This window comes from Pelodiscus sinensis, chromosome 16, assembly GCF_052426305.1.
Source record: "Pelodiscus sinensis isolate ZL-2025 chromosome 16, ASM5242630v1, whole genome shotgun sequence".
Lineage (NCBI taxonomy): Eukaryota > Metazoa > Chordata > Testudines > Trionychidae > Pelodiscus > Pelodiscus sinensis.
Genome location: NC_143067.1, coordinates 4,570,541 through 4,593,663, shown reverse-complemented (window position 1 = coordinate 4,593,663; position 23,123 = coordinate 4,570,541). Strand labels below are relative to the sequence as shown.

General features: G+C 49.1%; 1 protein-coding gene across 5 annotated transcripts in view; it reads right to left on the bottom strand.

The window, feature by feature from the left end:
- The window catches only part of FAXDC2 (fatty acid hydroxylase domain containing 2), a 32,238-nt gene that overhangs the window by 4,527 nt on the left and 4,588 nt on the right, over positions 1-23,123 (bottom strand). The window contains exons 1-6 of one of the 5 annotated variants that reach the window (XM_075900606.2): positions 19,283-19,522; positions 8,578-8,643; positions 7,064-7,111; positions 3,752-3,843; positions 3,081-3,184; positions 1,735-1,856 (exon numbers count right to left, since the gene is read on the bottom strand). In XM_075900606.2, the coding sequence (XP_075756721.1) occupies positions 1,735-1,856; positions 3,081-3,184; positions 3,752-3,843; positions 7,064-7,111 (366 nt within the window). In that variant the 5' untranslated portion in view covers positions 8,578-8,643; positions 19,283-19,522. Of the gene's footprint in view, positions 1-1,734; positions 1,857-3,080; positions 3,185-3,751; positions 3,844-7,063; positions 7,112-8,577; positions 8,644-16,308; positions 16,331-18,365; positions 18,566-19,282; positions 19,523-23,123 lie in introns of those variants that run through there. The other 4 variants (XM_075900605.2, XM_075900607.2, XM_075900608.2 and 1 more) reach the window with 4 other exon arrangements.

The window sequence follows — 23,123 nt, the reverse complement described above, 5'->3', positions numbered from 1 at the left end:
TCACGTGACCAGTGAGTTATGCAACCCCGTGCCTGTGAAGTACGTTAGAGCAGCAGTTCTCAACCGGGGCTATGCAGAGATCTTCCAGGGCTACCTCCGCTCACCTAGGTCATTGCCTCATTTTACAACAGGCACCATAAAAAGCACTAGCCACGTGAATACAAGACATTTCAAACCGCTAAAATGAGACACAGCAATCTGTCTGCACTAGGGCCCAGTGGTGTGTTTTTGTATCTGATTTTGTAAGCAAGTAGTCTTAGGGGGAGGTGAAACTTGAGGGTACATAGGAAACCTGACTTCGGAAAGGGGTACAGTCGTCTGGAAGGATTGAGACCCACGGCTGTGCTGCCTAATTGCATGTCAGCAATTAACACGACATGGAAAGAACTCTTTAGCCCATGCGATTATGAAGAAACCTTCCAAATGTGATAGGAATTGCAGCCAGCTGCTAGCTGCCCAGATGGGGGGGGGGGGAGGGGGGAAGTGCCCCAAGAAATGGTCCTTGTCCCATTTACAAAGCTGGGGTGTTAAGGCTGAAGTCTGACAACATGAGCTTTAAGTTGTTCCACTGAGCATTGTGTATAGTGGGGCAACTGCTACCTCCCAAGGTAGGGAGAAAAGAGTCATTTAGCCAGGGTCTGTGCTTCCCATTTATACAACAGGCTGGGGTTTGGGGGGTATTCATGTACCCTAGCCATGTGGACAACTCCTGTGGAGTAGATCTTGCTGCTGCTGTGGGGAAAGGTCGTGCTGGCAAGCTCCTGTCCATGCAGGCTGTGTGTCTATTGGGCTAGGCTAACAGATTAGTGTAGACGTAGCTCTAGGTTGTCTCCTGCATGGAGACCACAGCAGCAGAACAGATGAATATGCAGCCTGTGTTGCGGAAAGGAGTTTTTCTATGGGTGTAGGAATGCAGCCTTTCCATGCAACACTTGCTGTGTGGTCAGAGGCATTCCTGTGTTAACCCCGCTCTGTGGGCAGTGGGGGCTAGGATCTATGGGGGGGGCTCAGAACTGTCGCTATGCAACCCCGCTCTATATTGTCCAGCTAGCCAGGCTGCTGAAATGCTTGGTCTCCCTAGGTACCGGTTCCCGGGGAGGGGGATTACCTCCATCACCAAGAAAGCCGCTTCCTATGTGAGAGGAAACTCTCTACCTCAGCTCATGCTTCTGCCTCTTGGCCACAGCCTGGTCCAATAGCTTGTGGTTCAAGCATGCGCATGGGAAAGCAGCCAGCCAGACTACAGTCCTGCTGTGCCCGTGACTTCTGCAGCAGCAGGTGCTTATGCTCTTAGTAAGCCCCATGGCCCTTGCTGCCATCTCCCATTGGCTAACTCAGCTTTTGTGATGGCAGTCTGAGGTGCCTCTCTTCCCCAGGCTGGGAGCAATCTAACCCAGGCTTGATGACTTGCAGCGATTTCTCTTGCCCTCTCGTTATTGACACCCAATTCCTACCTGCTTGGGGATACTCAGGCCTAACTGACATGCCCAAAGGGCTGGGAACTGACTGCAGCCAGCCTGAGTCCCAAGCCTTGCCCTAACCACTGCACCACCCAGCCCTGTGCACTTTCATGCCATGTCGAATTCATGGCTTGATTCTACTTTGCCAGCCCCCAGCATGGAAGACCGTGAGGCTGTGGGGAAAGGAGACTGAGTGCTCTGCCCTACCCCCTCTTGTGCTCAGAGAAGGCAGGCCCTATTCAGCCAGTGCCTAGGCACAGTGAGAAATACCTACAGGGTCGTTTTTGCCCAACTGAATGCGGTAGCGGGTAATGAAACTGGGCTTTCCAGTCACATCTGCAACCATCAGGAGTCCATTGAAGCTCCAGTAAACCAGGCTTGGAACCAAGGCGGTGCCTGTGCCAGGAGAGAGAAGGGCAGAGGCTGTTACGTAAAGGGAAGCCTGTGCAGATCAGAAATAACTGAACATGGTGGTGCCTAGTGCTCCCGCCGTTCCCCCCACCCAGATTGTGTGCACAAACAATTCATGGGGCGGGGGGGCCAGAGTACTGGGGTGCAGAGGGGTGAGGGAGTTGATGCAATGGGCAGAGCAGACTCCCCCTGGATCTCTTCCCTCTTCCCCCCCACCCCTGCCCCCCAACTGCACAGCTTAGAGGAAATGAAGATGCCCAGAGGACACTAGTAGAGGTCAGGGCCCTGTTCAGCTGGGCACTCGTTGGCCCTGAGGCGCTTACACGCCGAGGCACAGCTACTGACCGGGGATGGGATTACTAGAATACACACATGCTCTCTAGAAGAGACACTTTGCCCTCCACCACCAAGTCGTCATCACCAGGCTGTAGCCAGCCACACAAAGAAAACTGGCTGCAACGCTGTTACCCCTTGTGACGTAGTGGGGGTACTTGCTGGGATGTGGAGACCCCTGCTGTCTGGAGCAAGACCCAGCAGGGAAAACCTCACTAGGCAGAGGTAAGGACAAACTTGTTGAACCAGTGGCCAGACACCCCCCCATGGAGAGGAACAAAGGAAGGTGAATGCGGCCCTGGCTGGGGGGCAGGGCTGGAAGGGGGTTAGTTGGTTGGTGGCTGTCTGTGAGGATGGATGAGACAGCCTAGGGAGAGGAGCTGGAGTTTTAGGGGCCCAGTCTCCCCCATCTCAAGGGGGCCTGAGGCATCCTAGCCCAGTTCCTGTAACCAGATTACATCTGTGCTGCGCTGTGCTGGAGGAGCAATAAACCACCCTCAATTCCACTGGCTGGTACAGTCTGTTTGTGCCATTCCGGGGTGCAGGAGACGGGGAACCCCCAACGTGCCGTCACACCCCTACTGCTAGAATATGACTCAGGTGTGTAGCTTGACAAGCAAGCCAGCTCTGTCCCTAGGGCAAGAACTACTCCCCAGCTTGCATGCAAGTAGCCCAGTGAGGGAGGTGGAAACCTGGATGAGTTGGTGGTTACAAATGCTTGCCGTGGAGGAGGGGGGGGAACGTTGGCTGGCCCCTAACCAGTGGGAAGGCATGGCAGGAATTCGGAGGCATTGCACACCGTCGGTAGAGCTCTGGGCGAGCTGGAATGTAACCTGGCATTCCTGCAGCTGAGTGGTGTCAGTCTGAGCAACTCACCTAGCAAGAAAATTGCCCATTCGTTTCCTCCAAGCAGGTGGTGCACTTGCTCCCATCGTGCCTGCCAGAAATCACCCGAAGCCCCCCAGAACTTCTGCAAGTGCCTGGGGAGAAGGGCCTGAGAATTACATGCCGGCTACGTCTACACTGGCATGATTTTCCGGAAATGCTTTTAACGGAAAAGGTTTTCTGTTAAATTATTTCCGGAAAAGCGCATCTAGATTGGCTTTACACTTTTCCAGAAAAGCACTTTTTCCGGAAAAGCGTCCGTGGCCAATCTAGACACGCTTTTCCGCAAAAAAGCCTCGATCGTCATTTTCGCAATCGGGGCTTTTTTGCGGAAAACACTACTGTGCTATCTACACTGGCCCTTTTCCGGAAAACTGTTCCGGAAAAAGACTTTTGCCCGAACGGGCGCAGCATAGTTTTTCCGGAAAAGCACTGATGATTTTACACTAGATTGTCAGTGCTTTTCCGGAAATTCAAGCGGCCAGTGTAGACAGCTGGCAAGTTTTTCCGGAAAAGCGGCTGATTTTCCGGAATAACTTGCCCCTGTAGACACAGCTGCCAGGTTTTGCTTTTTAGTACAAAAAAATCAACACTCCCTCCTCCTCTCCTTCCCCCCCCCCACCCCGTTTGTCTCATTTCAGGTTAGCCTGGGGTGGTCTTACCAGGTGACAGAGTTCCTGAAGGCAGCAAACATGAGCAGACCTGGGCCGAGTATGACGCCAGTTGTCTTCACCGAGTCCCAGAGCTTCCCCTCCTAAGAGCAGGAACCAGCAGGAATTACACCGGTGTTAGGGATTAGCAGGAGGTAAAAGGGATGATGTAGCCCTTCCATCCCTTGTTTTGTCACCAGCCCTCTACAGAACAGAGTGGAGCAAAGTTGTTCTCCACCCTGTCAACAGATAGTAGGAGTGTCGGAATGAGACTCTAATGTTACTGTGCGTACTGTATAGTAAAAGAAAGACGTGTTTCAACTTGATCCGGATAGCAATCTGTGCGCTAGTTCCACCCTTCTCGTGTAGAACAGGCCAAAGAGATTGATAAGAACAGCCGGACTGGGTCAGGCCAAAGGTCCACCCAGCCCAGTGTCCTGTCTTCCACCAGTGGCCAATGCCAGGTGCCCCAGAGGGCGTGAACAGAACAGGGAATCCCACCTTAGCTTGTCCCAGCAAGTGATCCAGCCCTGTCGTCCATTCCCAGCTTCTGACAAACAGAGGCTAGGGCCACCAGCCCTTCCACTATTAGGCTTGACTAATTAAAGAGCATTAGCTGCCCTGCTCCTCTCCTCAGCAATGCCACAGGACATCCTTACACCAGGCTGAACACAGATGTGTGGTGTGGTGTAAGGAAACAGCCCAGAGAACTCCCCTCAGCACACTCTAATGCTCCAGACTGCGGAGGGCGTGGCTATGTGGCACTGGACAGACTTAGGTCTCACAAATGAAGAATGTTGTTAACCCTTTTCTGCCCAAGGGGCTAGTCAAAGTTTGAGGCTTTATAGATGGTGGCGGCTGGGAGCAGAAATTGATCGTGCCTGGTATTTTCCTTAAGACAATCTCATTTATTCACCTACAATGTACGGAGTCCTGCATCTGAGAGCACGGGAGGCACCAAGAACAAAAGGAGCAGTGTCTTTGCTTACAGGCCTAAGCTTCTCTCAGCCTCCTTGCCTTGCTCTAGGCTTCTCCCAAGGCCACGCCATGCCTGGCTTTCTTGCCGTCGGCCTTGCTCTGAGTCTGGTGCTTGGCTGAACCCAATTTTATTTCTACTCCACCCACCCAAACAATACCCAGGGGAATCCTCCATTCACATGGTGCTAAATTCGGGGCAGACTCCATGATGCCTTGTTTTGTGTGTGGCCCTTACCTGCTTCTTACGTGGCATCTTGAAATGAGGGGAGCATTCACACTTCTCAATTTCAATGAGGTTTTTAACTAACACATAGCGAAGTTTAACCCTGCTCACAACAGTATCAAAGTACAGCAATCAGCACGTTCTCAGGGATTTGGGAGAAGAGCCTTGAAAGAAGTCCTGCTGTGCGTTTTCAAACTTTCAGAACCCAACAATCTCCTCTCAAAAATCAATGCACTTGACGTTCAGCTCTAACACGCTATTGTCCTTCGCTGTAGCCAAGTAAAGACTAGTGCGAACAAGCACTGTTTGGAGCTGGATTAGGCCTACTCCAGGTTGTGGGCTTGAGACCCCTGGGGCTGATTCTAATCTCAGAATCTGTATGTTCAGTATCTTCGGTAATTCCAGGAGAGCATCCCCCACCTACACATGTGTGAGAGCATCACCACCTCAGCCTAGTTAAACACTACGGCTACATCTAGACTGGAATGATTTTCTGGAAATGCTTTTAACGGAAAAGTTTTCCGTTAAAGCGTTTTCGGAACAGAGCGTCTAGATTGGCACGGACGCTTTTCCGCAAAAGCACTTTTTTTTCCGTGCCAATCTAGACGCGCTTTTCCGCAAAAAAGCCCTGATTGCCATTTTCGTGATTAGGGCTTTTTTGAGCAAAACAAATCTGAGCTGTCTACAGTGGCCCTCTTGCGCAAAATTTTTGCGCGAAAGGACTTTTGCCCGAATGGGAGCAGCGTAGTATTTCCACAAGAACACTGACAATCTTACATGAAAACGTCAGTGCTTTTGTGGAAATTCAAGCGGCCAGTGTAGACAGCTGGCAAGTTTTTCCGGAAAAGCGGCTGATTTTCTGGAAAAACTTGCCAGTCTAGACATAGCCTACAAGTGCTTTAGCTCAGGGGTGGGCAATAATTTTGGGTGGGAGGGGACACTCCAAGATTTTGAAAGTGGTTAAGGGGCCATACTTTTCCCTGGAGAGAGTGCGGGGCCTAGGATGGCGGTTGAGTACAGAAGGGTGCCCAGGGTAAGGGACTGGGGGAGCAGATGGTGTGGGGTCTGAAAGGGAGTTTGGGTGAAGGAGAGAACTGTGACCTGGGGCAGGGAATTGGGGTGCAGGGTCTGGGAGGGTGCTTGTGTGCAGAGGAGAGGCTTCTAGCCTAGGGAAGAGGTGTGGGGGAGGGTGCAGGGTCTGGGAGGGAGTTTGTGACCTGGGGCAGGGGGTGCAGAGGGTTTGGATGGTGACCTGGGGGGAGGGAGTTGAGATGCAGGAGGGGTTGGGGTGCCAGAGGCAGGCTCTGGCTGGAAGGAGTTTATCTAAGTGTCTCCTGGCCAGCAGCCCTGCAGCACCTCAAGGCAGGCTGGGCTCCCTGCCTGCTGCAGCCCCAGACCACTTGAAAATACAGGCTGCTCCCTCCACATGGCTCTCAACTCCGGGTGAGGGAAGAGGCTTGCACTGCCCCCTCTCTCTCGGGCCAATTTCTCAGCTCCGATTTGTTGGCTGTTTCCAGCCCATAGGAGCTGAGAAATTGGCCGAGGTCAATTCTTATTACCTTGTTGCTTCTGGCCAATAGGAGTTGAGGACTGGGCTGGGGGTGGGAAGATTACACAAAGCTTCCCCCCTCCCTGCAGAACAGAGAAACATAGGGACTGCATTTTAAACTGCGGAAGCTACGTGCCTGGGGGTCCTGGCAGGGTGGTCTGTGGGCCGGATCCAGCCCCCGGGGCCATATTTTGCCCAGCCCTGGTTTAGCTGATGGTCATGATGCCCGGTGCAGAGTTAGAGCATTCTAACCGGCTGGTGATGTGGCTTCAGCTCTGACAAAAGGGATTTATATATCAGGTAGCTGAAAAAACTCCACTGAAGCTGTGAGGGAGCTGCACCCAACGCAATACAGGCTTCTCGCGTGCCTTCCAGCCACTGATCTTAAAAAGTCCCCTATGCTAATGCATACATTTAACGAAAAGACTGCACCATGCGCGTATAGAGCTGCATCGGCTACAGAAGCTGCAAAGATGACGTTGTGGGAAAGATTTTTTGTTCCTCTAGTCCATATTACCCACCTGCGTAAGGTACTAGGTAACATTTCAGTTGAGATGTCAGCTTTGAGTCTTACCTGCTTCTGGCGTGTGCCCCCACTGGAATATGCAGCATCTCCCGTCATCTGAAATAATCATTGACATGCATGAGGGAGTGAAGGGGGAGCTGTACAGAAGGGCAGCAGGCAGAAGAGAGGATGGGAACGCAGCCCACAAGGAAGTTTTTGCACGTTGTGCTACTGCTCTCTCCCGCTGGTCTGACTGTGAGTGTGCTGTGTACAGTGACTCTCTGCAGGCCTTTGGGACAAAACAGTCTGCTCCAGCAGACACTGTCATTGGTACAATGGATTATAATGAATCGTCACGCTCTGCCCTTAAAGCACAGCCCCTAGGCTGTGCACCAAACACTGGTTACATGCCATGGGAGCTTTTCCCCTTTAGGTCACTGCTTCAGCACCAGCTCAGTGGGAAGGACTGAAAATCACCATATGCCAGCTGGACAGGTGTCAGCACCATAACCACCTGGCCTGAGGCTCTACCAGCCCCCTTGCTGACAGGCTAAGGACTGAATAAAGAGGAACTCAAATACCTTGCTCCTAGAGGTCAGGGGCTGGTGTGAGTAACCTTGTACCTTTGGTGCTGTGAAGTGTCTACTGCAGGCTAGCCTGGGGAGTTTTCCTGGGCCAGCAACCTTTCCCAGCAATACATTGACTAATACAAACTATTCCTTACACGTGATCTCACCTCAGCTTCACTGGCCCTTCAATGTTCAAATGAGCAATACAACACCAAATACACAGAAGCAACAAGCCAGATTCTGCCCTTGGTTAAACCCCAGCCCATGCCAAGGATAAGGCATGGTGGGAAAAAAGGGCAGAATAGGTGTTTTTAGAACTAAGGCAGGTAGCCAAGAAAAAGGCCTTATGCTTTGCTAGGTCGTCCGATGTACCCTCCTCTCCTTACTATGGCAGAACCTCACTGTAATCAAATCCATGGGAATTTTGTTGGATCTGCAAGATTAGAGTCTTAGTGCTCAGTAAACCCGCTAACCACATTCTCCAAAATACTGCCACAAGCCACTAACACAGAAGGAAGCATCTCGCTTTGTCTGTTTACGATGCAAGAACGAGACCCAGTGAAGAGAATGGCCAGGACCTCATTGAAAGCTGCAAAGCACTAGTTAGTTTGCATTTAGGCCAGAGGGAGGGCTAGCTCAGTGGTTTGAGCATTGGCCTGCTTAACCCCAAAGTTGTGAGCTCAATCCTTGAGGGAGCCATTTAGGGGTTGTGGGCAAATTTGTCAGGGATGGTACTTAGCCCTGCCTTGAGGACTGGACTCAATGAGAGAGGTATATCTCCGTATATTATTAATGCAGAGCTCAGCTCAGTGCATTCTTGCCTAGATCTGGCCATCCAATTCCCATTAGCATCAGCTGGAGCCATGCCGGCACCCTGGAGAGCTCTTAAGAGGGGATTTCAGCTGGAAGGGTCCACAATCAGCTCACTCCTTTATGGCAGGAGCAGACAGGCTCTAGTGTATAAAGCACAAAGTGCTGACAAGATAAATAATTCAAAAGATGCTGTTACATTACCTTTATGGTGCTAATATTGCCAGTGGTGGGAGCTGCTTCTGTAGGGTTTCCGGGTAAAGGAACACACTGCCAAGCACACAAATCAACATGTTAGCTTGGTGACAACAGTTCAGCTTTGCAACGGTAAAACTTTAATGCCTTTGTTTGCACCTTTAAAGTCTGTAGGATTTCAGCTCAGATGATGTACATCAGCCCCGCATCTCTGTCTGGAGTTTAGTTACCGATGGGTTAGAAAGGGAAGGTCTGATTCGCAGAGTTGCTGTGCACCCCTGGCGCCTAATGACTTTGTTGGATCTATAGGTGCTTGGCAGTGCTGAAATTCAGCCCTAACTGGCTTGTCAAATGACTGTGGTGGGGGGGTGGGCCCAGAATTCAGCAATTCTAACTGTAAGAACATGTGGGCTACCTGTGCTCAGTCCTACCAAACTCTGGGAAACAGCCTCTTAAAGCTCAGACTTGCAGCCTGACTGAGCTACTGAATGATGCACCGCAAGAGGATGCTATTTAGATTTACACTAGTGTCTTCATCCCATTTGCTAGCTTCTGCCTTCTGCGCTCACCATACTCCTTCCTTGGCCAAAGTGTGCTATTCTTGCCAGTCTATAAAATCTTCTCTGTGTCCTTTGTTTCCAACTTAGCAACAGTTTGCTAGATTCTGAGAAAAGCAAATGACATTTGAGGCTGTGTTTCTGAGAAGCACACTAAATGGTTGGTACCTTTGGGTACGTCTACACTACAGAGTTTTTCCAGGATAACAGAGGTATCCTGGAAAAACCCCGCCACGTCCAGGGAACGTGTCTGCTCTTCTGAAAATCAGCTTCCGTACCTAATGACTGGAAGGTAGCCAACGTGACACCAATATTTAAAAAGGGCTCTAGAGGCGATCCTGGCAATTACAGACCGGTAAGTCTAACTTCAGTACCGGGCAAATTAATAGAAACAATAGTAAAGAATAAAATTGTGAAGCATGTAGAAGAACATAATTTGTTGGACAAAAGTCAACATGGTTTCTGTAAAGGGAAATCCTGTCTTACTAATCTGTTAGAGTTCTTTGAAGGGGTTAACAAACATGCGGACAAGGGGGATCCAGTAGATATAGTATACTTGGATTTTCAGAAAGCCTTTGACAAGGTCCCTCACCAAAGGCTCTTGTGTAAATTACATGGCCATGGAATAAGAGGGAAGGTCCTTTCTTGGATTGAGAACTGGTTAAAAGACAGGAAACAAAGGGTAGGAATAAATGGTAAATTTTCAGATTGGAGAGGGGTAACTAGTGGTGTACCTCAAGGGTCAGCCCTGGGACCAATCCTTTTCAACTTATTCATAAATGATTTGGAGAAAGGGGTAAGCAGTGAGGTAGTAAAGTTTGCAGATGATACCAAACTGTTTAGGATAGTCAAGACAGAAACAGACTGAGGGACTCCAAGAAGATCTCACCAAACTCAGTGAGTGGGCAACAAAATGGCAAATGAAATTTAATGTGGATAAGTGTAAAGTAATGCACATCGGGAGAAATAACCCCAACTATATGTACAGTATGATGGGGGCTAATTTGGCTACGACAAATCAGGAAAGAGATCTTGGAGTTATCATGGACAGTTCTCTGAAAACTTCCAGGCAGTGTGCAGCAGCAGTCAAAAAGGCAAATAGGATGCTAGGAATTATTAGGAAAGGGATAGAAAATAAGACCCAGAATATCTTACTGCCCCTGTATAAAACTATGGTACGCCCACATCTTGAATATTGTGTACAGATGTGGTCTCCTCACCTCAAAAAAGATATTTTGGCCTTGGAAAGGGCAACTAAAATGATTAGGGGTTTGGAACGGGTCCCATATGAGGAGAGGTTAAAACGACTGGGACTTTTCAGTTTAGAAAAGAGGAGACTGAGGGGGGATATGATAGAGGTCTATAAAATCATGCATGGTGTGGAGAGGGCTGATAAAGAAAAGTTATTTATTAGTTCCCTAAATAGAAGAACTAGAGGACACCAAATGAAATTAATGGGGAGCAGGTTTAAAACTAATAAAAGAAAGTTCTTCTTCACACAGCGTGTAGTCAACCTGTGGAACTCCTTGCCAGAGGAGGCTGTGAAGGCTAGGACTATTATAGAGTTTAAAGAGAAGCTAGATAATTTCATGGAGGTTAGGTTCATAAAAGGCTATTAGCCAGGGGATAAAATGGTGTCCCTGGCCTCTGTTTGTCAGAGGCTGGAGAGGGATGGCAGGAGACAAATTGCTTGATCATTGTCTTCGGTCCCCCTCTCTGGGGCACCTGGTGCTGGCCACTGTCGGTAGACAGGATACTGGGCTAGATGGACCTTTGGTCTGACCCAGTACGGCCATTCTTATGTTCTTATGTTCTCTTTCGGAAGCCCTGTAAGCCTTGTTTCACGAGGAAGAAGGGCTCTTCTGAAAGAGGAGGTTTTTCTGAAATTTGGCCCAGTGCAATGTTTGGAAAAGCCTCTTCCAAAAAAAGAATCCGAAAAAGTTATGCAAATTGCAGAGCACAATTTGCGTACCTTTTTCTGAAGAAAAGTGTAGTCATAGCCTTTGACTACTAAGCAGAAAGATCCTGCTGCTGGGAGAACAAGTGTTTCCTGCAGGATAAAATTATCAGATTTTGCAAAAGGCCCTTTGCCCTGTGGAAAATGCTTATCAAATCACATTGCGCTGTTATGCTCCATCCAAATATAACCCCATTATCTCTGCGATGTTATCTAGCTAGGCAGTTGCACGCACTGTCCTTAGTGAAATGGGTTGTACAGTAAATAGCTTATGCTTAAATGAGCAATTTCTTTTTGAGACTTCACTTTTTCTCTGTGCTGAAACGAAACAAACCTCTTTTGAAATGGATATGCTACAAAGACTGTATTAACTGAAACTGTTCTTCTATGACAGCATAGTTTGGCCCACAGGACTTTCATCACTGCGTGGAGTCTTTCCTGAGCATTGCTCAGATACTATGGGGATGTGCAATGTTATATCGGCATAGAGAGTACGCGTATTACGTTTGCAGATGATACCAAGCTGGGAGGGGATGCAACTGTTTTGGAGGATAGGGTCATAATTCAAAATGATCTGGACAAACTGGAGAAATGGTCTGAGGTAAACAGGATGAAGTTTAATAAGGACAAATGCTAAGTGCTCCACTTAGGTAGGAACAATCAGTTTCACACATACAGAATGGGAAGTGACTGTCTAGGAAGGAGTACAGCAGAAAGGGATCTAGGGATGATAATGGACTACAAGCTAAATATGAGTCAATAGTGTGACACTTGCAAAAAAAGCAAATGTGATTCTAGGATGCAGTAACAGGTGTGTTGTGAGCAAGACACGAGAAGTCATTCTTCCGCTCTACTCTTCACTGGTTAGGCGTCAGTTGGAGTCTTGTGTCCAGTTCTGGGCACCGCATTTCAAGAAAGATGTGGAGAAACTGGAGAAGGTCCAGAGAAGAGCAACAAGAATGATGAAAGGTCTACAGAACATGACCTATGAAGGAAGACTGAAAGAATTGGGTTTGTTTAGATTGGAAAAGAGAAGATTGAGAGGGGACACGATAGCAGTTTTCAGGTATCTAAAAGGGTGTCACAAGGAGGAGGGAGAAAAATTTTTCTTCCTGCCCTCTGAAAATAGGACAAGAAGCAACGGGCTTAAACTGCAGCAAGGGAGGTTCAGGTTGGACAGTAGGAAAAAGTTCCTACCTGTCAGGGTGGTTAAACACTGGAATAAATTGCCTAGGGAAGTTGTGCAATCTCCATCGCTGGAGATATTTAAGAGTAGGTTAGATAGACATCTGTCAGGGATGGTCTAGACCAGGGGTTCTTAACCAGTGAGGTGCGCCTCCCCAGGGGAGGTGTGAAGGGGACAAAGGGGAGGTGTGAGGTGCCTCCCAGAAAATGTATCGCAATTGCCTTCTCACTGGATAAAATTCTAAAGTTTAGATTTCTTCATAATTAATATTATGAATTAAAATTATAAACATTAATTTCTTATTAACGTCTAGAGATCGGCACATGACAATAGCAGTGCGAATCAGTCAGGTCTGTGTGACGACACGCTACAATAACAGTACGTGAGCATTGCCGACTTTCATCTTCAAATATTACGTACATTTGTTAGGAAAAGGTTCAAAGTAAAAAGCTCATATTATTCATTTAGGTATCGTAACGGGGTTCAGTCACCCCACAGCGCCACCAGCCGTCTGACTTGGGAATTAGCTCAGATGGCTGCGTCCAGCGGGTTCGCCAGGTCCCAGGGTTCAGGCAGGCCTTGGGGTTCGAGCTGGGCCTTCAGTTCAGGCCAGTCCTCCGAATCGCCAGGAACCAGTAGAGCCTTGGGTTCCTCTGGGTCAGAGGGTAGCCCTGCTGGCCGGCTTGGCCAGGCCTCAGTGGCCCAGGCAGGGAAGCCTTCGCTGGCCTGAGGGAAGGCGGCTGTGGGAGGCCCGGGCCAGATCTCAGCCTCGTCAGCCAGGAGCTCTGGGCAGGCCTCTGTCTCCCTCAGAGGCAGGGCCCCGACTGAGCACCCTGGCAGCGTTCTTATAGTCCTAGCCACGTCCCTTAGCTTCCTGTCAGGTGAGGGGGCGGGGTTAGGCTGTGCACAAAATTGCTCCCAGGGGGGTGTGAACATGAAGTTCATTTTCAGGGGAGGTGTGAAGGTAACAAGGTTAAGAACCCCTGGTCTAGACAGTACTGGGTCCTCTCAAGGTCCCTTCCAGTCCTAGTATTCTATGACTCTAAGGTCCTAGATAGCTAGGTATATAAAAGGCAGAGCCTAACTGGCTTTGACCTGACTCACAATAACCTGCTAGATGGCTGGTGCTCTAGAAAATCTTCTCCATTGATCCAGGAGCTCAAATCCCCTTGGAAATCCGTCTGCCACAAGGTAGAAGGCTGGGAAGATTGATCGTTGGCTTTGAGTCTTTAGGAGAGGCAGTAGGATTGTCCAGCTTAATGTCATCTCTTGAGTTTTTGATGAATTGTGAAAATAGCCACTAGTATGTTGCAAGGCCAAGTCCCTTTCTTCACAGTAACCAAATTACAGCATTCCTCTTTGACTTGAGAGGACTGTGATCGCTATTATTACATTTAAAGGCAAAAGCCAAATTTAGCTGGCTCTTGTCCTGCTCCCAGCACCCCACTAATAGCCTTTTTGCTGAGATATGCCAGGATGTATCTACTAAACACTCACATATACTGTACCACTGAGCTGGGGCTAGTCCAATAAACAAAGAAATAATTAAGCCACTGGACACTGAATTTGCACTGGTATATAAACCAGACAGTAGTCAAACAAACATTAACCCTCTCAGCTGCAGTTGGACATGAAATGAGCCACCTGGAACTGATGCTGGTTTTTTAAATCTGACTTTGTAAGTAGTTTTAGAAAGCGTTTGAAACAGTTATTACAACATGCCCATCCCAGCCAGGAGCACTATGTCCTCAACTCCTGAAGTAAGATACTGGCACAGCCAAAGCCGAAATTCAGCTAGCGGTGAGCTGAGTTGGGCTCTCGAGTGACCTGGGGGATAGGGCATTTGCTGGGGAAGGGTAGGGTTAGGGGCTAGGGGTTCAAGTCCTGCCTCCCCCCCCCCCCCCCAGCAGCACAAGTAAACATTTTCCAACATGCAGGGCAGAAGCCCTCCACCCTCCACAAGACCTCCTCTTTGCAGAAAAAGCCCGTACCCCCCCACTGCTGCAATCTTTTAGGGCTGTTAGGGGTTCCCCCCTGCAGTCTTCCAGGTGGAGAATGGGAAGGGGGGAAGGGTACTATGAGAATTTAGGGTACTATGCCCTGGGCATAGCCACAGCTAATGATCACACATCAAACAGCCTATAAAACACACCGTAATTTGAATAATTATTCTTGCAACACGGATCTGTCTTTCTATAACTGCAATTTATGGAGCTAATCCATTTTCACAGACTTTATCGTGCCAGCCACCGAAAAAGGCCCATGCAGCCAGCTGACTGTATTAAAAGGAATACTCCAGTGCTACAAACAGGAGGATGCAGTTCTTTCCAAACAGGCACATCCAAAAGAATTTCCTGGCCTGCAATCTCAGCAGGTGTTTTGGCACCAGAATGTGCTTGGCTTTTCCTTCTAGGCCGTGCTTTTTAGGTTCTCATACTGCACCACTGCTGGGGCATGTGAGCAGCTGCTTGCTCAGAGCAGCCCCCTAGGTCTCTGCTCACAGCTCTTTCAGGACACATCTCGCTTCCATTCCTCTGGCACAGGCTGTGAAAGGAGGCAGACAGATAAAAGTGGTTCCCTCTCAATAGGGGTGGGAAATGAGATGGGAAAGCCCTCCCCCCACCCCGATAGCCAGCCTCAAAGGGGCATCCTGACTCAGATGTGTAGTTCAATGGCCCTGGCCTGAACAGCAGTTTCACTTCATTTTGCAAGACCTTCCAAAATGCATCACAGAAGGCAAAGGGCAGTTGCTAGCAGTCAGCCAAGCTCAGCAGCTCCCGCAACACTGGTTAGCCAAATGCAACCTCGCTGCAGTGAAAGTCATGGCAAACTCAAGCCAAAATGTTCGTGATCTCAACAGTGCACAGAGCCCTTCCAGACAAAGCTGACTCATTTGCTCCACACAGTTTTGGTCCACGTGCCAGATCCCTTCGGCTGGCACTGCCACAACAAAAACCATCTCTGGTGGAGCTTCTGTGACACACATTAGTTGAAAGCATTTGCATTTGTGACAAGTGTTAGCGAGGAAACAGTTGCCGATGTGAGACAGTTGCGTCCGAGGGAAATGTTCTGGTAAATTTCGCCGGTGTACTTTTTCTGAGGAGGAGCCCCAATGTCCCCACACTGACTTTGCCTATCACAGTCCCTGCCACCTGCTCTTCAGGTGAAACGCATTCCAGGCAATTACTCCATGAGACTCGTCACAGAGGACATTGCTCTCCCCTGAGTCCCATAAAGCTGGATTTGTGACACCCAGTCAATCATAGAAACATAGAACATTAGAACTGGAAAGGACCTCGAGAGGCCATCGAGTCCAGTCCCCTGTGGTCATGGCAGGACCCAGTACTGTCTAGACCATCCCTGATAGATGTCTGTCCAACCTGCTCTTAAATATCTCCAGAGATGGAGATTCCGCAACCTCCCAATCAGAGCAAAGAAAAGCGAATGCACATAGGGTTGGCCAGACAGTGGGGCCAGATTGGGTGGGAAGAGAAGCAGAGAGACACAGGGCCTATCAACATAGGACCAGCGCCTCTCATCTCTGTGTGCAACTTACATCCGTCAGATGGCAGGGTAGGTGGGCTAGAGGAATGGAAAAGGCAGTGCTTAGAGGGGCTGGGGGAGCTAATGCGCATAAGGCATCCGCTCTGGGAACAGGGCATGTGTAGTTCACCAAGCCATCAATGTCTGCCCTCCCCAATGTCTTGCACCACCTGAGCCTCATTCCTTCCCAGGCACAGACCCCGAGTGGTGTCTGCAACATATGGAAAGCACCGGGGAACAGTCTCACAGAGCTGCAGCCACTCCTGCTGTTGGAGGTGGCCATGGCGGGGGGGTGGAGGAGGGATGGTGGAATGTCAGTCAGACACGCAGGAGCCAGTGTAAGGAAGAGGCAGCTCCCAGGGAGAGCGAGACAAACTGTATCACCCTTATGTCATTTCATTTAAGCTTTGCAGAGACAGGCAGCAGTGCACCGAAGGAGGGCTGGGGAGTGCAAAGGCACTCCTGCACATTCAGTGCTGTGCATTTGATACACTTACGTGCTGGGCTAAAGGATCTGAATCTCCCTCGTCCCCCAGCCGGTGACACTGATGGCTCAGCCAGGGAGACCAGCTGCCTCTATCCAGTAGAACTGGCTCTCTTAAATCAATTGCCAACTCTCCAGCTGTTAAGGCTCCCTCCCCTCAGCATGGAAGGAGCTGGTGTTCTCCCGAGGACACCCTTCAGGAGTGGATTCTTGAAATCTCCTTTCCAGCTTCAAACCACCTTGTGCCTTTTCTCCTTCTCATATCCACATTCGCGACAGAACTGCCCCAAACTGCCGCAGATGTTATTCTTGCCCAGTCACTGGGCATAGACCTAAGACTGAAATCACGTCTGGCAAAAAGAGATCTCCAGCTGGTTTCGGATGGCTGGCCACCTCAACTGCAATGTCAAGTTTTGGGGTGCAGGAAAACCTTAAGTCGTTGGTTAATTTTGGCAGAGAGGCAGTGTTCAGGACAGCTGAACTCAGCCCCTTATCTTCACAGCCAGCTGGCTTATCATCCTTCAACATACATCAAATCGTCTTCAACAGAGTGGCTTAGGCTCAGACCTGGAGAGAGTCCATGTATTTCCCAACAACAATGATCCATGACCTGCATTTATGGGGTGGTTTGAGGGTCAGGCGTTGTGATGCATCAACGTGTTTTCCAGCTTGCCCTTCATGCACGCCGTGATCTCAGCCAGCAAGGCAGTCAGGATCTAGTTCTGCAGACTAGCTGCCGAAGTGGCCATCACAGACGTCTCAGATCCCACGCAGAAGATCACAAGGACATACTGGATGATGCCCTTCACACGGTACACCTGGATCAAGTTCTCCTGGAACTTAGCCTTGCTGCACTGGCACTTAAACTGCTACTTCCTGACGATGCTCTTCTCCTGGGCTGTGTCTACACTGGGCCACTTATTCCGGAGCCGCTTTTCCGGAATAACTTGCCAGCTGTCTACACTGGCCGCTTGCTTTTCCAGAAAAGCACTGACGATCTACTGTAAAATTGTCAGTGTTTTTCCAGAAAAACTATGCTGCTCCCGTTCGGGCAAAAGTCCTTTTCCGGAAAAACTGCTCCGGAAAAGAGCCAGTGTAGACAGCACAGTAGTCTTTTCCGCAAAAAAGCCCCGATCGCGAAAATGACGATCGGGGCTTTTTTCCGGAAAAGCGCGTCTACATTGGCCACAGACGCTTTTCCGGAAAAAGTGCTTTTCCGGAAAAGCATCCTGCCAATGTAGACGCACTTTTCCCGGAAATACTTATAACAGAAAACTCTTCCGTTTTAAGCATTTCCGGAAAAGGGTGCCAGTGTAGACGTAGCTCTGGGGTTTCCCTTCAGCACCAGCGTGATGTTTCTGATGCTGCTCAGCATCACCCAGGCAGGGAAGAGCAGGAAGCCATGGCAGGCCAGGCAAAGGCTCAGTGACACTGACTAGAAAAACTTTTAAAAAAGTCTAGCATCAAAAAATTTATTTATCAGTTTGATCCCTCCCCCAGCCTCCAAATTACTGTTACCAGCCTAGGTTCCAACCCGGAGCTGAGCAGATGCATTCTTCTAATTACATTAAGCCAGCAATTAGTCCCTCTTTGCCGACACCAACTGCTGACCCAGCTGCTGCTGGCAAGTGCAGGAGCTGAATAACAGCTGTGGCAAAGGACTCGCTCCATGACACAGCTCCTCTCTCCTGACCCCTCAGGGTCTGAGTGAAAATGTCACTGGCATCAACATCAGCTGACAGTCAGCTGTTGGAACAACAGTCTTGCCCAGGAGAAGAAACAACTGGTATCTGAGACCTAACCAGATGCACCTGTGGATTGGCCAAGTTGGGGAACCCCATAACTGCAAAACCCCCCAGGAAAGGTGCTCAGTGGCCACCCTTGCCCGAAGGGTAGGTACAGACCTTGCTTACATACCCACTATGCCAGGCACTGCCCAAACAGGACGGCAGTCGTACTCCCCGCTCTGAAAAGCCTGCAATATTTTTTTAAAGAAATACATTCATAGATCTAATGACAGGCTGTAAGTCTCTTAATGGAGTGGCCACCCCGATAGTTTCCATCAAGTACCTCTCCACCACTGTACCCCTCAGCAGCTGTTTCCTTTGCTCACCTCCTGCTGGCTGCAGCCTAGAAGGGGGCTGGATCGCTGGCCAACACCTGATCTAGAATTCAATCCCCTGCCTTTCACCGCTGCTGTCGTCCCTGTAACACATCCTCAAGCACGGGAGGGTGGAGGTGTGTCTATAAGTAAGCAGCTGATTGTCCCTCCCAGGCAGGTCATGTGAAGCCAGTGTTAGATCATTACTGGGGCTGGCAACCGTTCCGCCCTTTCTTTCACTTTACAATGCCTGAGCGAGAGAGACAGTGTGAAGGTGACAGAGATTGTCCAGGTGCGTGATTGGTGTGACTGCTTCACGTTTATTTTTGGTTTAAAAGTAATTTAAGCCAGATCATTAAAAAAAGTTCACTTTTGTTTTCATAAGTTACACATAAATCAGTTTGATGACACTTACTGCCCCCATCCAGAGCTGCGAGTAGAAAGAATTAAAAATCAGTGCAATTGAATGGTTAAAAGCATATTGATGGGACCAGGGAGTTATTGGGCAATGCTGCTGAACTCCTTGGTGGCCTCATGTCTTCACAACCAGTGTGATTGTTTGCTTAACACTGCATAAACAGGACTAGAGCAAGGGTACATGATATTGGTCTTGTCAATGTAGAAAAAAATAAATTGGGGTTCCCTTGTGCTTAACAATGGTATTTACACCAAGTGAAGTTTGTAGCATATATGAAAGCACTGGGTAAAGTTGCAGCAGCTCTCATGTTTAGTATATAGGGGTGGCCCCGGAACATGCAACTTATTCTAGCAGATAGTGTGGCTGTAAATCCAAGCTCTAGGAGTGGTGCTGCAACTACCCATCACCACGTTCTGGATTTAGTATATGAGGAAGAAACAAGCGACACCTTGAAACACTTCCACTTACCTCTGCCAGGTCTGCAAGGCATCTTGGTTAATGATGGCTAGAAGTGTAGAGAGAGCCATAAGTACAAGAATGAAAAATGCCCTGTGGTCTGTGGCTTCATACTCATGCAGACAGACTTTTCATCAAGTCTTGTTCTGGGGGAGGGCAGCTCTTCAAACTTCAGTCTCACATTCCCCCTAGATGGCCCCTTGGTACCTCAGCCACTTGCTGTGACTTTATTTTAGAGCTAAGCTGCTGTTACATTACAAAACCTTTTCTCTAAACACTAACTTCTCTGGGGTGGGCAGGGGCTATTTCTGTGCCTCATAAACTGCAGGAGAAGCAATGATGCATTTCACAAACCAAAACATAGCACAGAGCCTGGAAATACACAGACTGAGTGAGGACAAACTCACTGACCAGAGCTTCTCTATGACTGGTTCTTGCAGTGGGAGGGTTATTCTGGATGTAGGAAAAAGTAGGTGAAAAGCCACTGGAATCTCACCAAATTCCACAGACACTGGTGTTTTCTTTTAACTCTCATTTAAATAAGAAATTGTTTTTGAATAACTCTCCCAACAGAGGACTGAACGGCCTAGATAAGATTTCCAAGTATAAATCAATCCAGGTTGCCTGTAATCAAAAGCAGCTCCCATTTCTTGGCTATTTGGTGTCCCGTCCGAAATTAGTTTGGTTCCCAGTGGACAGGTATCCATACTACAAAAAGTCTCCATTGCTATTGAAAAACGTTGGGCTGGCTGTCTCATGTCCTTGCAAGGGCTTAACAGAGCTGCACACTCAGTACTGCTTGCGATGGTTCTGTTTTGGCAGGCCTACTCTTAGGGGAATTCTATGCTATTGTGCACATATACAATTCATGTGCCCTGCAGATTTTTTTTTCACATTCTGTTGGAGAGGCAATCCAATTAGGCCTTTTGCCCACCAGGGGCTGCTGTGGTGCCAGAACAGAGGGCAGCAGGCTCACAGGCCAGAGCAGCCAATTGTGGAAAGGCAGGAGAGGCAGTGGTCCTCACAACACCCCGCCAATGGGGCCAAGTGAGGAAGCACCCGATATGGGGGGAAGATATACAAAGCAGAGCACACAGGGCTGGGGAGGCATCACCTAGACTAGGGCTCATGAGGGGAGAGACTAGGCTGGGTGCTGAATGGGAGGTGCACGGGCAAATTGGGATGGGGGGACAGAGTGGTGGCTGAGTGGGAGTACAGGGACACATGGGAATGGGTGTGTGTGCAGGGACTAGGAAAGTAAAATCCCATTTAGTCAGTTTACCAGTTAAATGTGAGGTTTAACTGGTTTTAAGTGGGATCCCAGGTGGGGGACTGTCCCATCCCGGCTGAAGCAGCCCCCATCCCACAGGGCTGTCAGCTCTGCGGGCTGCTTCTACCTGGGCCCCACACGGGGCTCCTGGCTTCACGTGAGGCTGCCAGCTCTCACCCCAGTCTGCAGCGCAGTGGACCTGGCAGGGCTGGAGTAGCCCTCCACCCGCAGTGGGCCATTAGCAGCTCCCAGGCTCCGGTTAACCGTTATCTTGTAAGCCTCACCCAGTTATCCATTCACATCCCTAGCAGGGAAACATGAGGCTTGGAGAGGAGGGGTTGTTGAGAGGGAGTGAAGGGACAGATGGGGATGGGCAAATATGTCTGAATGAATAGGAGAGTTGAGGGGTCAACTAGGGTCTACATGGAGGAGGCTCCCCAATTCCCTAACGCTCCCCCTCCCAAATAAAAAACTATTAGGCAATTCCCAGCCATTACTTCCCTCTCCTTTAACTCCTCCATTACCCCTCACTCCCTCAAGCCTTTGAGCTGCTTCTGAGGGATGCGGGAAATACATTTCTATATTGTCGTTTAAATGAATTATTACTCAAAGCTCTTTATTAATGTACCTAGTAAGGAATCCATTTGTCAAAAAACATTTCCTTAATCTTCTTGTCTTTATTGTCGCAGACATAGTTGCTGACAGGTATTTTCAAATAAATTACCAAAAGAATTGAAACTGGTGTGATTGTTAATTTGACAAATAAAATATAGACAATTTTAAAATATTGTGCACAGAACTTTTAATTTTTGGAACAGAATTTCCCCAGTAGTACATAGAGCATTAATGTATAACTCGTGCAACTTAAAGGCTATATGCTGCAGCTGAGAAAGCAAAAAGGGAATGAAAATAACTAATCTGGAAAGATAAGCTTTATATTCCTAATAGCCTCAAAGATAAAGTTCAATAAATACTGAGTTACAAAAGCACCATTTCTTTGTTTGTGATAGAACGATAAACATATGCTGACACGGAAGAGGTCACTTACTGGAAAATGATAAATTACTTTCATAGTGCTTGGAAAGTTGTCTGTGTGAAGGGTTCAATCGTAGGCACTGACTTTTCTTTCTGTCAGTAGGTGTTTTTGAAGAGGAGTGTGCACTTGGGGAGATACCCTGTCAGTTTTGGGGGAGGCTATTTTCACAATATATATAAACACTTTCATATTTTAATTATTGAATGTGCCTATTATTGGCATCTTTACTTTTGTAAGAATGATTCAATTATTATGAATTACATAATTAGATGATCATGAATTATTGTATATTAAAATTATTGCAATCACCTACATGTTGTCTTCTCTAACATCCCAGTTTAAAGACATATCTCACTGTAGCTTTCCGGATAAAACTGCAAGCAATCTAATTTACATCTAGGTTCCCTGCTATTGTTTTGGTGCATGTTAAGGACGCTAAGAAATTATTCATTTGTGCCTATCCCATTGATGACTGGAGATAATTTTTAAGTGTTCTGAAGCTGCAGAACGAGTTCAGGATGATTCAGGCACAAAGAGAAAGATTCTATGAATCTGCAGTACTCTACAGCAAATGACTCCAAAATCTCTTTGTTGATGAGTGTGACGTAGTGGGGGTACCTGGCTGGTTTCTATGCTGCTGGCTCTGGGGTAACCCCCACTGGCTGTCGTGGGGACCACGACCCAGCAAAACAGGATGAGTCACTATGCAAACCAGTGGCCAGACACCCCCCATGGAGAGGAACAAAGGAAGGTGGAATGCTGCCTTGGCTGGGGGGCAGGGCTGGAAGTGAGTGAGTTGGTTGGTGGCTGTCGGAGGGCATGGAGGAGAGCCTAGGGGAAGGGGCTGGAGTTTAGGGGCCCAGTCTCCCCCATCTCAAGGGGGCCTGAGGCATCCTAGCCCAGTTCCTGTAACCAGATTACATCTGTGCTGCGCTGTGCTGGAGGAGCAATAAACCACCCTCAATTCCACTGGCTGGTGCAGTCTGTTTGTGCCATTTCGGGGTGCAGGAGACGGGGAACCCCCAACGCGCCGTCACACTGGTGTCAGGGGTGGGATGCACTGCACCCCGTGGATGAAGCTCCCAGCGGCAAGCGACAAGGCGCAGTAGAAGCAAGAGCCCTGGAGCCAGGCGTGCTGGAGACAGAGCGAAGCGGTTCCTGGGAATCGTGGGGCGCTGCAGCACTAGACTGGTGAGTCTGCACCAAGGGGACCAGCGGGCAGATGGCCTACGCCCGACTCTTGAAGGCAGAGCTGGTGGGGCTGTGCAGAGAGAGGGGCTTGCCTGTGCAGAAAGCAACCAAGGCCCAGCTGATTGCCCAGCTGGAAGATAATGACCAGCCACAGGGCCAGGATCTTGTCCCCAGGGGAAGCAGCCAGACCCCCCCTGAGAGTGTGTCAGGCTCAGAGAGGGGGAGGAGCGCTGGAACCCAACGGAGAGATGAGACAGCGTCTCCCGGGAGGCCTGCAAGCCGTAGCCCATCTAGGGCAGGGGACAGCCCAGCGGAGCTGCGGCGCCTGGAGATCCAGCTGCGGATCAGGGAATTGG